Here is a 15290-nt window from a genome sequence, read left to right on the forward strand (position 1 = left end):
TCTACCATTCCTAAAAACAAAATAACTTCCAGTCCATTTGGAAGGAACGGTTTCAGTTGCTGAAATACAATTTCCAAATAACAATGATTCCTCAGCTCTTCTTCATAAATATGGTGTTTACTTGTCATAGAGTACCAAGAATGATAAACATCGCCTTTATCTAGCGAGTTTTGAGAAGATTTGAAACAGATAAATAGAAAGCGGGACATAACACCAGCGCTTCACCGGCGGCTCACTGATGATGTTACCTAGAATGGTGACGAAACGTCTGAAAATGAACCTTCCAGCTCAGCGAGCAAACTCACATCCAGAACCACATTTATCTCTCACTTTCCCTTCCTATTTGTTCATGTGATGTGGGCATTGCTGGTTGGGCAAACATTTGTTGTCCATCCATAACTGCCCTTGAAAAGGTGGTGATGAGTTGCCTTCTTGAACAATTGCAATTATTGATGCATACCTAGTAGAAGAGGCATTCTAAGATTTTGACCCAGTGACAGTGAAGGAACAGCAATATATTTCCAAGTCAGGATAGAGTTCAACTTGCAGGGGAGCTTGCAGGTTGTGGCATTGTTAAATAAGCCTTAGGAGCATAAGAATTAGGAGCAAGAGCAGGCAATTCAGTCTTTGAGCTGCATTGCCATTGAACATAATCATGACTGATCTTATCCTGGTCTGAACTTCACTTTCTTGCCTGGTCCCCAAAGCCTTTTATCCCACTTTTCATCAGAAACATGCCAATTTCTTTCTTGGAACTGTAGATTGATTCTGCCTCCATTGCAGTCTGGGACAGTGAGTTCCACAGATTCACAACCCTCTGAGAGAAATAATTTCTCCTTATCTCAGTTTTGAACCAACCTCCTCTCACTTTACATCTACGATGTCTTGGTTGCAACTGCCCCAACAAAAGGAAACATCGGTTAAATTCTTCAAGGACCGCAACTTTCCCCCTGCAGTGGTCGAGAATGCCCTTGACCACGTCTCCTGCATTTCCCGCAACACATCCCTCACACCCCGCCCCTGCCACAACCGCCCCCAGAGGATCCCCTCGTTCTCACATACCACCCCACCAACCTCCGGATACAACGTATCATCCTCCGAAACTTCCGCCATCTACTATCCGACCCCACCACACCTGACTTGGAAATATATTGCTGTTCCTTCACTGTCACTGGGTCAAAATCTTAGAATGCCTCTTCTACTAGGTTTTTCCGTCCCCACCCTTGTCTGCCTTCCAGAGAGACCACTCTCTCCTTGACTCCCTTGTCCGCTCCACACTCCCCTCCAACCCCACCACACCCGGCACCTTACCCTGCAACCACCGGAAGTGTTACACTTGTCCCCACACTTCCTCCCTCACCCCCATCCCGGGCCCCAAGATGACCTTCCATATCAAGCAGATGTTCACCTGCACATCTGCCAATGTGGTATATTGTATTCATTGCACCCGGTGTGGCCTCCTTTACATTGGGGAAACCAAGCGGAGGCTTGGGGACCGCTTCGCAGAACACCTCCGCTCGGTTCGCAACAAACAACTGCACCTCCCAGTCGCGAACCATTTCAACTCCCCCTCCCATTCCTCAGACGACATGCCCATCATGGGCCTCCTGCAGTGCCATAATGATGCCACCAAAAGGTTGCAAGGACAGCAACTCATATTCCGCTTGGGAACCCTGCAGCCCAATGGTATCAATGTGGACTTCACAAGCTTCAAAATCTCCCCTTCCCCCACTGCATCCCAAAACCAGCCCAGTCTGTCTCTGCTTCTCTAGCCTGTTCTTCCTCTCACCCATCCCTTCATCCCACCTCAAGCCGCACCTCCATTTCCTACCTACTACCTCATCCCACCTCCTTGATCTGTCCATCTTCCCTGGACTGACCTATCCCCTCCCTACCTCTTGACCTATACTCTCCTCTATACCTATCTTGTTTCCTCTCCATCTTCGGTCTGCCTCCCCCTCTCTCCCTATTTATTCCAGTTCCCTCTCCCCATCCCCCTCTATGAGGAAGGGTCTAGGCCCGAAACATCAGCGTTTGTGCTCCTGAGATGCTGCTGGGCTTGCTGTGTTCATCCAGCTCCACACTTTGTTATCTAACAACTGTTAAATGTTCACTTTATCAATCCCCATTAACATTTCACATACCTTAATCAGATTCCCGCTCATTCTTCTGAACTCCAACGAGTACAAGCCCAAGAGGTGGGTGAACTTGCAGCATGGGTTGGCACCTGAGACTTCGATGTTGTGGCCATTTCAGAGACATGGATAGAGCAGGGACAGGAATGGTTGTTGCAGGTTCCGGGATTTAGATGTTTCAGTAAGAACAGAGAAGATGGTAAAAGGGGCGGAGGTGTGGCATTGTTGGTCAAGGACAGTATTACAGTTGCAGAAAGGATGTTTGGGGACTCGTCAACTGAGGTAGTATGGGCTGAGGTTAGAAACAGGAAGGGAGAGGTCACCCTGTTGGGAGTTTTCTATAGGCCTCCGAATAGTTCCAGAGATGTAGAGGAAAGGATAGCAAAGATGATTCTCGATAGGAGTGAGAGAGACAGGGTAGTTGTCATGGGGGACTTCAACTTTCCAAATATTGACTGGGAACACTGTAGTTCGAGTACTATAGATGGGTCAGTTTTTGTCCAGTGTGTGCAGGAGGGCTTCCTGACACAGTATGTAGATAGGCCAACAAGGGGCGAAGCCACATTAGATTTGGTACTGGGTAATGAGCCCAGCCAGGTGTTAGATTTGGAAGTAGGTGAGCACTTTGGTGATAGCAATCACAATTCTGGTATGTCTACTTTAGTGATGGAAAGGGATAGATGTATACCACTGGGCAAGAGTTATAGTTGGGGGAAAGGCAATTACGATGAGATTAGGCAAGATTTAGGGAGCATAGGATGGGGAAGGAAACTGCAGGGGGTGCGCACATTAGAAATGTGGAGCTTATTCAAGGAAAAGCTCCTGTGTGTCCTAGATAAGTATGTACCTGTCAGGCAGAGAGGAAGCTTTAGAGCGCGGGAGCCGTGGTTTATGAAGGAGGTGGAATCTCTGGTCAAGAGGAAGAAGAAGGCTTATGTTAGGATGAGATGTGAAGGCTCAGTTAGGGCGCTCGAGGTCTACGAGGTAGTCAGGAAAGACGTAAAGAGAGAGCTTAGAAGACCCAGGAGGAGACATGAGAAGTTGTTGGTGGATAGGATCAGGGTAAACCCTAAGGCTTTCTACAGGTATTTAAGGAATAAAAGAATGACGAAAGTAAGATTTGGGCCAATCGAGGATAGTAGTGGTAAGTTGTGTGTGGAGTCAGAGGAGACAGGGGAAGCACTAAATTAGTATTTTTCAACAGTATTCACTCTAGAAAATGATAATGTTTTCGAGGAGATTGCTGAGATACAGGCTACGAGACTAGGTGGGATTGAGGTTCACAAGGAAGGGGTATTAGAAATCCTACAGAGGGTGAAGATAGATAAGTCCCCTGGGCCGGATGGGATTTATCCTCAGATCCTCTGGGGAGCCAGGGAGGAGATTGCCGAGCCTTTGGCATTGATTTTTAACTCGTCATTGTCTACAGGAATAGTGCCAGACGACTGGAGGATAGCAAATGTGACTCCCCTGTTCAAGAAGGGGAGTAGAGACAACCCTGGTAATTATAGACCAGTGAGCCTTACCCCAGTTGTTGGTAAAGTGTTGGAAAAGGTTATCAGGGATAGGATTTATAATCATCTAGAAAAGAATAAATTGATTAGGGATAATCAGCACGGTTTTGTGAAGGGAAGGTTGTGCCTCACAAATCTTATTAAGTTCTTTGACAAGGTGACCAAACAGGTAGATGAGAGTAAACTGGTTGATGTGGTGTAAATGGATTTCAGCAAGGCGTTCGATAAGGTTCCCCACAGTAGGCTATTGTACAAAATGCGGAGGATTGGAATTTTGGGAGATATAGCAGTTTGGATCGGAAATTAGCTTGCTGAAAGAAGACAGAGGGTGGTAGTTGATGGGAAATGTTCATCCTGGAGAGCAGTTACTAGTGGTGTACCGCAAGGGTCAGTGTTGGGTCCACTGCTGTCTGACATTTTTATAAATGATCTGGATGAGGGCGTAGAAGGATGGGTTAGTAAATTTGCAGATGACACTAAGGTCGGTGGAGTTGTGGATAGTGACGAAGGATGCTGTAGGTTACAGAGAGAGCTGGGATGAGAGGTGGCAAATGGAGTTTAATGCAGACAAGTGTGAGGTGATGCACTTTGGTAGGAGTAACCAGAAGGCAAAGCACTGGGATAATGGTAAGATTCTTGGTAGTGTAGATGAGCAGAGAGATCTCTGTGTCCATGTACACAGATCCTTGAAAGTTGCCACCCAGGTTGACAGGGCTGTTCAGAAGGCATACAGTGTTTTAGCATTTATTACTAGAGGGATGAAGTTCCGGAACCAAGAGGTTACGCTGCAGCTGTACAAAACTCTGGTGCGGCCACACTTGGAGTATTGTGTACAGTTCTGGTCACCGCATTATAAGAAGGATGTGGAAGCTTTGGAAAGGGTGCAGAGGAGATTTACTAGGATGTTGCCTGGTATGGAGGGAAGGTCTTACGAGGAAAGGCTGAGGGACTTGAGGCTGTTTTCATTAGAGAGAAGAAGGTTGAAAGGTGACTTAATTGAAACATATAAAATAATCAGAGGGTTAGATAGGGTGGATAGGGAGAGCCTTTTTCCTAGGATGGTGACAGCGAGCACAAGGGGGCATAGCTTTAAATTGAGGGTGAAAGATATAGGATGTATGTCAGAGGTGGTTTCTTTACTCAGAGAGTAGTAAGGGAATGGAACGCTTTGCCTGCAACGGTAGCAGATTCGCCAACTTTAAGTACATTTAAGTTGTCATTGGATAAGCATATGGACGTACATGGAATAGTGTAGGTTAGATGGGCTTGAGATCGGTATGACAGGTCGGCACAACATCAAGGGCTGAAGGGCCTGTACAGTGCTGTAATGTTTTATGTTCTATAAGTTATTTAACTGCGACTTGTACGAAAGCCCTTTCATGCATGGTATCAATCTGGTGAACCTCCTCTGAACTGCCTCCAGTGCCACCATACCCTTCCTCAAGTGAAGAGGCCAAAGCTGGGCACAATATTCCTGGTGCAGTCTCACTAAAGCCTTATATAGTTGTAAGAGCACTTCCTTGTTTTTGTAATCCATTCCTTTTGCAACAAATATCAAGTTTCCATTTGCCTTTCTTATTATATGGTGTACCTCTTTCCCCACTTTCTGTGATTCATGCACAAGGACACCCAGATCCCTCTGCAGTGACACACTTTGAATCTGCTTCCCATTTAAATAATAATTTGTCCTTTTATTTTTCTGGACAAAATGGACAATCTCACACTTATCGACATTAAACTCCATCTGCCAGATTCTGGCCCATTCTCCGAGCCTATCAACATCCAGCCTCATCACAGTTTGCTTTCACATCTATTTTGGATCATCCATGAACTTTGCTATATTACCCTCTGTCCCTGCTTGCAGATCTTTATATAGATTGTAAATAGTTGAGGCCTGATTTTGGAAGCGGAGTTGTTAGTGACATTTAAGCGACTGCTGGACATGCACATGGACAGCAATGAATTGAGCGGAATGTAGGCTAGGTTATTTTATTTTTGGATTAAGACTATTCCACGGCACAACACCGTGGGCCGAAGGGCTTGTACTGTGCTGTACTTTTCTATGTTCTATGTTCTAACTGAACAGTGTGAGCATGGGGAGGTGTGTGGGAAAGGAAGCTTGTTTCAGCACATCATGTGGATGGTACACACTGCTGCCACTGTGCATTGGGGTGAATGCAGTGCCAATCAAGTGGCTGCTTTGTCCTTGATGGTGTCAAGCTTCTCAAATTTTGTTGCAGTGAGGAGTGCTCCATTACACTCCAGAGTTGTGTTTCATGGATAGTCGACAAACTTTAGACAGTCAGGAGTCAAGTTACTTGTTGCAAGATTCCTAGACTCTGACCTGTTCTGGTCAGCACAATATTTATATTATTGGTCCAGTTCAGTTTCTGATCAATGGCAATCCCCAAGATGCTGATGGTGAGGGATTCACTGATGATCAATCATTCAGCATCAAGGGGAGAGAGTTAGATCCTTTCTTTTGAAGACAGTCAATGCTGGCACTTTTGGAGTCTGAATGTTACTTGCCACTTAGGAGCCTAAGTCTGAATATTAACCTGATCTTCCTAGATAGGGACACGGATTACTTCAGTACCTGAGGAATCATGAATAGTCTAAACATTGTGCAGTCATCAGTGACCATCCCCATTTCTGACTTTATATTGGAGTGAGCATCCAGATGAGATGGTAAATTGAATTCCTAGTGGCACTCTCAAGTGCATTAAAAGACCTCATGACGCTATTTTGTAGAAATAAGAACTGCCTTCTCCTTGGTTTCTTGGCCAGTATCTATCACTCAATCAACCTCACAACAAATTAATGACCATCGTCACATTGTTTAATACATAAATAAATGCTGGCAAAATGTGGGTGCTAATCTGTGATGCTGATGCATTGCAGATAGAAACACTATTCCCATGCCAAATTTTTAGCTTGTTATTTCACTGTGGGAAAAGAAGCCTGAAATATTAATTTTGAAAAGAATATTTTGACCTTAGTGGACGGATGGTGAAAATCATACCATGGGTTAAAGGGTTAAGTTATGACTTCTGACTGCATGAACTCTGAATGACACTCACACACAGGAAGTGGGATTTGCTAATAACTTCAGCTTTTATTGCACATCATTTATTGCCCTTGGGAAGATGGTTGTGAACTATCTTCTGAACACCTGTTATTAATGTGATGAATGTGCTCCTGTAAAGCTGCTCTACAGGGAGTCCTAGAACTTTGACTTAGTGACAGTGAAGGAATGGGGAGTTCCAATGGAGCAATGGGTGGCTGTAAGCTAGAAGTACTGGTTCAAGCCCCACACATAATTTGATGGTTGTGGAAAATACAACAAGACCAAACAGATTGAGTATCAACTTTTAATTACTCCAATACTCCTACAGCATGTGGTAAGAGCAGACAAGTTACCTGATAATTCATGGATGGCACAAACTACAGTCTCTGATGACAGGGTAACTACCTGTTCCAGGAAAACAGTACCCACTGAAACAAGCAAAATGTGCTTTGTCTGCCTCAAGCATCACTTGCACGTAAGAAGAGGGAAAAAAAGACAAGTAGACATTAATGCAAGAGTGATAAATTTCCAAATCAAAGTGGAAAGCTACTTAGAGGGGAACTTGGATGCTGTGATATGTCTATATGTCTGGTAAACCTGTCCTTGATGTTAGTTGTTGTTTGGGTTCAGATGGTGATGCCAAAGACTCTGTAACATTGATCGTGGCATCATAATAGTGGTGCACATTGTGCACTAAGTATGGGTTGAACTAATCGTATCGCAGGTGAAGGGCTTTCAATTAAACATTGCCCTGTCCCAAAATACTTTTTAAGTGTGGTGGGAGTGCATTCATCAAAGCAAGTGGACAGTTTTGCCTGGCAGTCTTGATGGGTACCTTGTAAATATTGGAATGGTTTAGGGAGTCAGGAGCTGACAAACATTCAGGTTCTTGCCCTCTGTTACCTTGATGATAAAATATCCTGATCTAATCGATATTGTGGTGATCTACAGACACATACAATATTAAAAAGGATTTGATGTGGTCCTCGCAGAGAAATTGCTACGTTAGCTGAGAATGGGGCTGTCACTTAAAATTAGTGGCAGGCCATTCAAGAGAGAAGTAAGGATGTGCTTCATCACACAAAAGGCAAGTAATCTCACCCCCAAACGGTTCTGGTTCTAGCTCATAAAAACTTTCTAAACCAATGTCAACACATCTTAAAAGCTAAGATCAAAAGCAGTTCAATGTTTCAGATACAGACCAACCACAATAAACTGAATAGCATATCAGACTTGAGGGCAAGAATGGCCTCCTCCTGCTACCTGTATGTTATAGATGATAAGAAAAGATCGTAGACAGAGGAAGGGAAACAGGGAGAGGAAAACAGACAGAGACAAGCAGACAGAAAGAGAGGCAGAGATAGAGACAGGCAGAGAAAGGAAGACAGAGAGAGACATACACAGAGAGACGCACAGACAGAAGGAGAGATAGATCGACAAAGAGAGAGGCAGGCATATAGACCCTGACAGACAGAGACAAATAGAGAGGGACAAATAGAGAGAGGAAGACACTGAGAAAGAGACAGCCAAAAAGAGACAGATAGCAAGAGACTGACAGAGAGAGGCAGGCAGATGGACAGAGGCAGACAGAGACAGAGAGAGAGAAACAGACAGGGGGAGACAGATAGAGAGAAATAGATAGACATAGAGATGGAAACAGACAGATAGAGGCACACAAGGAGAGAGGGAAACATGTCATTTGATAAAATTTCTTTGAATCACTTTCTAGGGGATAGGACAAGAAGGGAATTCAAAACTGTCCGACAGCAGACTGTCTTTACAACCTTTTCATTCTGGCGTCATTTTGTGGTCCAACAATTTTGAAGACAAAATAGATAATAAGACAGTTCTACAGGATCAGAAGGTAATAAATCTGAGGGCAATGTACCGAAGCCTTATTGTTCTCATCTTTTTTTACTTTGAATATTATTCATTATCTTCTACAGTCAGGATGGATTTGTTACCTGATGCAAGCAAATTCTTGAGAATGGTCCAGGCTTTAAGTACTCAGGAGATCAAAATGAAAAGGAAGAAAGTGAGCCAGGCAAGATGTCAGATGAAAATTTTTGCAGAACATGTAGTAGAGTTACGATGCACGTTCCCATGGGAGGTTATTGAAGCAGAGATTGTAAAATGAGTTGAGAACATGATCAAGTCCATTTAGAGAGTGAGAATTGATTAGCATTTATGGTGATAAAACACAAAGCTGAAGTGAATATATTAAAAATAAATAGGTTGGTTTGGCCTAATTGCTTTTATATTGTTCTAAAAATATTGGTGTACCATCCGTGTCTTGTCCTCATGAAAGGAAGAAAATGTCATATAAAATGCTTCCATTTAAGCAGAAATGAATGTTCCCAAAGAATAGATACGATTCAAATGTGAATATGATCTCCAAATCAAATACTACTTCAGATTTTAAGTAGCTCTGAGTTATTGAAGTATAATGTCATTCTCTGTTGATAAATTAAGTTATTTCCAATCTGCAGAGATAAAATGATTGACCCATGGATGTCCTGGTGCTGGGTAAATCATTGGGGCCAAACTGAAGATAGAAATAAAAGTTTGACCTTTGTTTTTAAAATTCTTACTTAGTGTGATTCTCCTGAATTGAGTTTACTTATAAATTTCCAAATAGGAATGTAATTTTATCATAAACTGATAAATAAAATAAAACTCTGTGTATTATGCACCAGTGTCACTATTTTGCTTAACATCTGTTTCCTACATTGCTCAGGACACCTCTTGTAGATGAAAGTAAAGTTGCCATGATCTACCAGATTTCTCCCTCATTGGAGAGAGAGAGACAGAGAGAGAGAGAGAGAGAGAGAGAGATGCGGAGGACTGGCGGTGGTTTAACCTGAGTGTCATCACACCTCAGGGGACAGGTTGAGAGGACAGTTCTTCATGGTAATCTCAGTTGATGCAGGAATTGAAAACACACTGTTGACATCACTTGCCAATTGAGCTAACTACCCTGGTATGCAAAGGCCCCCAAGGCAAGTAAAACATGCATCTTCATAGCACTTTTTCTGGATTACAAGATGCCCTGAAATATCTTCCTGCTGAGAAGATATTATAATGTAAGTGATCTGGGGGCCAATTTGATTGCTGCAAGCCCCCAGAAGGAGTAATGAGATAATGGTTTATTGTTTAATGATGTGGATGAGGGTAAACATTGCTCAGCATGGTGGGCATTAAAGCTCAGCTTCTCAAATAAATAGTACAGCGGCCCTCTTTTATACCAATCAGAGGGGACAGGCAGAGCTAGGGTTAAAGTCCATAAACCAGCCCCTCTGACAGTGCAGCACTCCCCCAGTGCTGACTGTGTCCAGAATCATGTGCTTCGGAATGTGAGGTGGACGCATTGCCCTCTTGACTCGTAAGCCAGACTGATAGCTCCTGAATCTTGGCAGACATAGGAAGCAGTGTCACATTATCTTTCTACAATCTAGCAGTACCATGTGAACAAAGAAAAGGTTGCAAACGGCGAGAATGACAGCATGAAAAGCTGGAACAATCGTCCCTTCCACATATATCCCAAACGACCTGCAATTTATAGAGAAATGAGGAGGCTGTAGTTCAGCACCATGGACAGAGGCATTCATCAGCGTTGAACACTACAGCACTCACCTAGCAAGTTCCCTTGAAGAAACTTTGCTGTTACTCCAACGAATAAACCTTAAGGTCATTAACTCAGGAAGTCTGACGAAACACGTTTGTTTTGTGAATCCTATTGTAGAAACATGGCTCAGATTATATACACAATCTTGTCTTTCTTTAGACCAAGTCAATGAACGAAAATGCGTCGCTTTCCTGCACGTTGCAGAGCGATTTCCTAAAGCAGAAAATCATGCTGCTCCCTTCCCCCAACTGAAATTCGTTCTTGAGGAAATGAATTACAGCAGTTGGTGTTCACATAAATAAGACTCTCCAGGGATGGCGTCTAATCTGTTGCCTCGTAGTGGAAGCGTGCAGTAACTAAGGAAAGTGACAGTTAACTACCACACAGTTGAGTACAATCCAGGGTCTGCCACTGTATGAGACTCCATTGCACGCACTGGTTGCGAATTAAGCTTTCTGCCCCCCCCCCCCACCCATCCTCCCCCGCCTGACAAAAATTAATATCTGGTGCTGCCTCTCTGTCTCCGTGTGAAATGTAGCAACTGTTGGCAATGTCTGGTACTCCTTAGAAAAGGGGATTAAACAGAGTTAATTCCGTGAATGTAATTATAGACGTCCAGGCTGCTCGTCAAATCATGAAAGTTCAATGCCTAATCTGGAGCTGAAACGATATTTAATTAATCCCTTTTCTACTTTCAACGCTTTGCCCTTTGCTATTAAATAATAAAGGCGATGTTATCATATATTAATTTGAGATTACTTTGTAAAGCAAATGCCGGTCTGGGGGGCGGGGGCGGTGGTGGCGCGGTATTTGTTAAAAATCCACTTTTCTGGCTAATGGCTTTATTGAAGTCTTCAAGCGAACCAGTCCTCGCACACAGAAAGGGAGAGTTTGGGACCTCTTTATCAGAATAACGGGATGGGGGTGGGGTTGAGTGTAGAAAGTAAAAACCTTGAGACTTACCCCAGTGTTGTCATGGTGACAATGGTGTACCAGAAAGAGGCGGGAATACTTGTAAACTTGCTGTGTGTTGACCCTTTTTCAGCATAGAACATCACAGTAGCAAAAATGATGATGGCCATGGTGAGCGAGAAGAGGAGGAACCCGAGTTCAGAGGCACAGCTCTTCAAAGTGTAGCCGAGGATCCTCAGACCTTGGGAATGGCGAGAAAACTTGAAAATCCGGAACACGCGAAACACCCGCAGAGTGACAAAGGCTCCACTCACATCTTCGTTGTTGGTCATCACCAGGCCAATGTAATAAGGCATGATGGCCACCACGTCAATGATGCTCATCACGCTCCTCATGAACCGGTAGCGGCTGGGGGCAGCGAAGAGCCGGAGGAGGTATTCGACCGTGAAGATCATCACGCAGGCCGTGTCCAGGCAGAAAAAAGCCACCACGTACCTCTCCCCGCAGGGCAGGTCTTTGTCATCGCCAGGGCCAATGCCGCAGGGCACAGTCTCCACCACATTGGTGATCACTGACACGGCAATGAAGAAGCCAGTCACATAATAGAAGACTAACGCTAAGGTGCTGGTGTGAGGGTTTTCAAAGGCTCTCCACATGGTCTGGCGGCAGGTTCGGGACGGAAGGTTACCCTCCGCTTTGTTCTCTGAGTCACTATCATCCATCAATCTCTCAGCATTCTCCCTCTTCCGGTCCTTGTACTCTTCATAACAGCAGTCTCCAATAATCTCCGGGATGATGCCAAAGAAGGCCAGCTCTTCATCATAGGCTGAGATGCACTCATGCCTTGGGTAGTGCAACTTGCCCGTCCTGTAAAAATTCAACACGTTCCTGAAGATGTCAGGGTCCCGGTCAAAGAAATATTCCTTAGTTTCTTCATGGAAGAAGAACTCCTTTTCTGTGCTGCCCAGTAAGGTGTCTGGGAATCTCTCCAGGGTGTTTTTCCATGTTTGGAAGCGCCTGCCACTCACATTGAGGATGATGAGTTCATCCTGTTTCTTATTCTTGTCTCCTGGGGCAAGGGGCATGGGGCAGTTGGCCACTGGCATCCATCCTATGGCAGCAGCCCGGGCAAAGGGCAGCCAGGCCGCGACCCCGGCTGCCATGGCTAGTCCGGACTGGGGTGGCTACAGAGGGCAGCACCTTCTCTGGGTGCTCGGCGACATCTGCAAGGGAAAAGCAGAGAGTGGTTTCCAGGAGAGGGGACTAGTGTTCACCAGTACATCTCACTCAGGCATTGTCACTGTGTCCAACTCTCACTTGTTTCAGGAGTCCTCCTGCCTGGTAGAAACAGTAGATAAACTGGAATAAAAAAAATTCATAAACCAGCCCACAATCATTACAGACCCCCACTCAGCTGGCAAACAGGTTCCCAGTAAATGGTGCAGGTGACTCTCATCCCTATTGCTGGGGAATGTATTGAGGGAGAGGGAGGGAAAGGGAGGGACTGGGAGAGGGAGAGGGACGAAAGAAAGGGAGTGGGAGAGGGAGGAGTGGAATAGGGAGTAGGAGAAGGAGGGAGTGGGAGTGGAGTTGGAGAGGGAGGGAGAAGGAGGGAGTAGGAGAGGGAAGAGAGGGAAGAGAGGGAGGGAGAGGGAGTGGGTGGGAGAGGGAGAGAGGAGTGGGAAAGGGAGGGGGTAGGAGTGTGAGAGAGATGAAGGGAGAGAGAGGGAGATATTCTATTCTCTGAAGGGCTGGCGTCTGTTTTTCTGTCCCACTCTCAGCTCTGCTGTATTTGAAGGACGGACATCCCGTTGATGAGAGAATAAACTGAATGGGAAAGTGATAGAGAATATCCGACTCTGGGAGTATTTTCAACCAGACAAATACATTCTCTCAATAAAAAAAATCACTTTCAACAATATGAGAAAAAGCCCGTCAGACTTAGGGAAGGGGGCAACATGGCTGTGTAGCAACTGCTCTACTTAGGCATTTGAATTAAATCCGCAAGGCAAGTTTAAACTTACAGCAGGGTCCCTGTGACAGGGAAGTGAGAAAGTTTGGAGAGGAGCATCTTATTCTAGCCGACACCCCCCATACCCACACCCCCCACCCCGACCACCCAACTTCCCTCCCTCCCTCCCGGTCCGGATACCCAGCAGCTTACCTCAGCAACAGCAGCAGCGAGGCTCCCCGCTCCTGCTGACCAGGACAATTCTTATTCCAAAGGAGAGAAAGAATCCGAAAACAACAACACCAACAACAACAAAAATGGAACGGCCTCCTGCTGAAAGCGGCAGGTAAATCCCGCAGTAACGAAGGAGGCGAGTAGAGATTGGGAAGTCTGAGGGCTCTCTCTGTGTGGCTGCTCTTAGCTCAATGCACCCCCCGGCTTCTCTCTCGGAGGGCTTCGGGAACCAGCTTTCACCTTTTGTTGTTAGTGTTTGCATATGTTTGACTTATTGCCTTTCCCTCTGTCTCTCTCCGTCTCTGTGTCTGCCTACTATAAATGGAAGTGGGTACAATAGGCGGGTCGGGTTGGTGATGGCATGTCTCAGCTCAGATGATGATGAACAGTGCTCTCGCTCTCTCTCTCTCTCTCTCTCACACACACACACACACACACACACACACACACAGTCTGTGGGCACTGGCGGTGTTTCTGAACCTGAAGAGGTACTATGACAGAGACAGAGAGAGAGGGCGGGGGAGAGATCCAGACTTTACAAAGCACAACATGTTACCTGATTGCTGGGCGTAGAATCAATCCCGTGCACACCCCCCCCCCACCCCCGCGCCAACACCCCCACCCCCTGCACGTCGTATTGTCTCCAGAGGAACCTAGAGACGCTAGGCTTGCTCATGGGCTAACTCTCAAATAAAGCAAGGTTCAGTGGGAAGATGCAACAGCACGGCGCCCCGGGGAATATGGAAAGTTGGGAGGGGGTGGAGGTGGGGGAGCAGAGACAGAGGTTTAAACTGACCTTCACTGGGTCCGGGGACTCCCAGTTAGCCATGACGCAGCTGGCTGGCCATTTCTGGGTGCTGCTCATGGGAGGTTTGCATGGGTCTGGGGTGGTGGGGGGGGGGCGCACTAAATTGGCCCCCAGAACGATTCAGAGGCGAAAGACCGCCACCAGTTTCTGAAGGCACTCCATGCGGGCAAACTATTTATTGGCACGTGTCTCACACTTGTAGAAAGAAAGCGTTGCTGTCCGCGCTGGGAGATGCTGGGTTAAATACACAGCGGCTCGCTGTCGTTACCTCCAGTCCGACCCAGTGCAGGACCTCTCCCCATTGTGCTATTGACTGCGAACACTGTCCCTCAGAGACCATCCAGGCCTCCAACCACTATGCGTGCGTGTGAAGTGGGGTGGGCACGTATTAATTTGTGAGGTGCAATGTTTCTGGCCTGTGTCGGGGGGGGGGGGGGGATTGCAATAAAAAAACTCAAGCAGGTATCATAGAGGGCACAGGAAACTTCACCACTGAGTTCTCTCTTGACACACTGCTTCCAGAATCATCAGTTCAGTTTTCCTACAGCTGTGGTGTGTGTGTTTAATGTTGTCCTAAGTAGCGTAAGAAAAAAAAACTTTCCTAGGGCAAAGCAAAACGACACATAACGGACGATTAAACCTGGGGATTAAGCCTAAGAGGAATTTTGAAAATCTGAAATAAATTGGCAAAGTGTTGGGAGCAGGGGACGGGTTGCAGCGCAGAAAAAACTCCCCACAATCAGCTGTTTAGAGATCTCAGTGTTTCCCTTTCTCTTTCCGTGTCTTGTCAATATCAAATGCTGAACATTAGCGGCCGGGCTGGAGTCGTTCCAAAAGCGGGCTATTTTGATTTTGTTTGGCAGGTGCTACAGGGACTATAATGTGTTGCTGAGTTGAGTTAACTAACTTTTTTTTATTGTGACGAATGGGTTGTGAGTGGTTCCTTTCACATAGCTAGATGGCGCAGCCTCCATTCAAAAACTGCAGCCGAGCTCTCCCCAATGCTAAATGACAATCCCGAACTTAGTCAGCCCGCTTTCTCTG

At 45.7% G+C, this 15290-nt stretch overlaps 1 protein-coding gene across 3 annotated transcripts in view; it reads right to left on the bottom strand.

Moving 5' to 3' along the window:
• The window catches only part of kcnd3 (potassium voltage-gated channel, Shal-related subfamily, member 3), a 374364-nt gene extending 360491 nt beyond the window's left edge, over positions 1–13873 (bottom strand). For 2 of the 3 annotated variants that reach the window (XM_048552842.2, XM_048552840.2), the window contains exons 1-2: positions 13418–13873; positions 11305–12591 (exon numbers count right to left, since the gene is read on the bottom strand). In XM_048552842.2, the coding sequence (XP_048408799.1) occupies positions 11305–12416 (1112 nt within the window). In that variant the 5' untranslated portion in view covers positions 12417–12591; positions 13418–13873. The remainder of the gene's footprint in view (positions 1–11304; positions 12592–13417) is intronic. The other variant, XM_048552841.2, reaches the window with a different exon arrangement.
• Between the last annotated feature and the right edge of the window lie 1417 nt (positions 13874–15290).

This window comes from Stegostoma tigrinum, chromosome 21 (genome assembly GCF_030684315.1).
Source record: "Stegostoma tigrinum isolate sSteTig4 chromosome 21, sSteTig4.hap1, whole genome shotgun sequence".
NCBI classification, from domain to species: domain Eukaryota; kingdom Metazoa; phylum Chordata; class Chondrichthyes; order Orectolobiformes; family Stegostomatidae; genus Stegostoma; species Stegostoma tigrinum.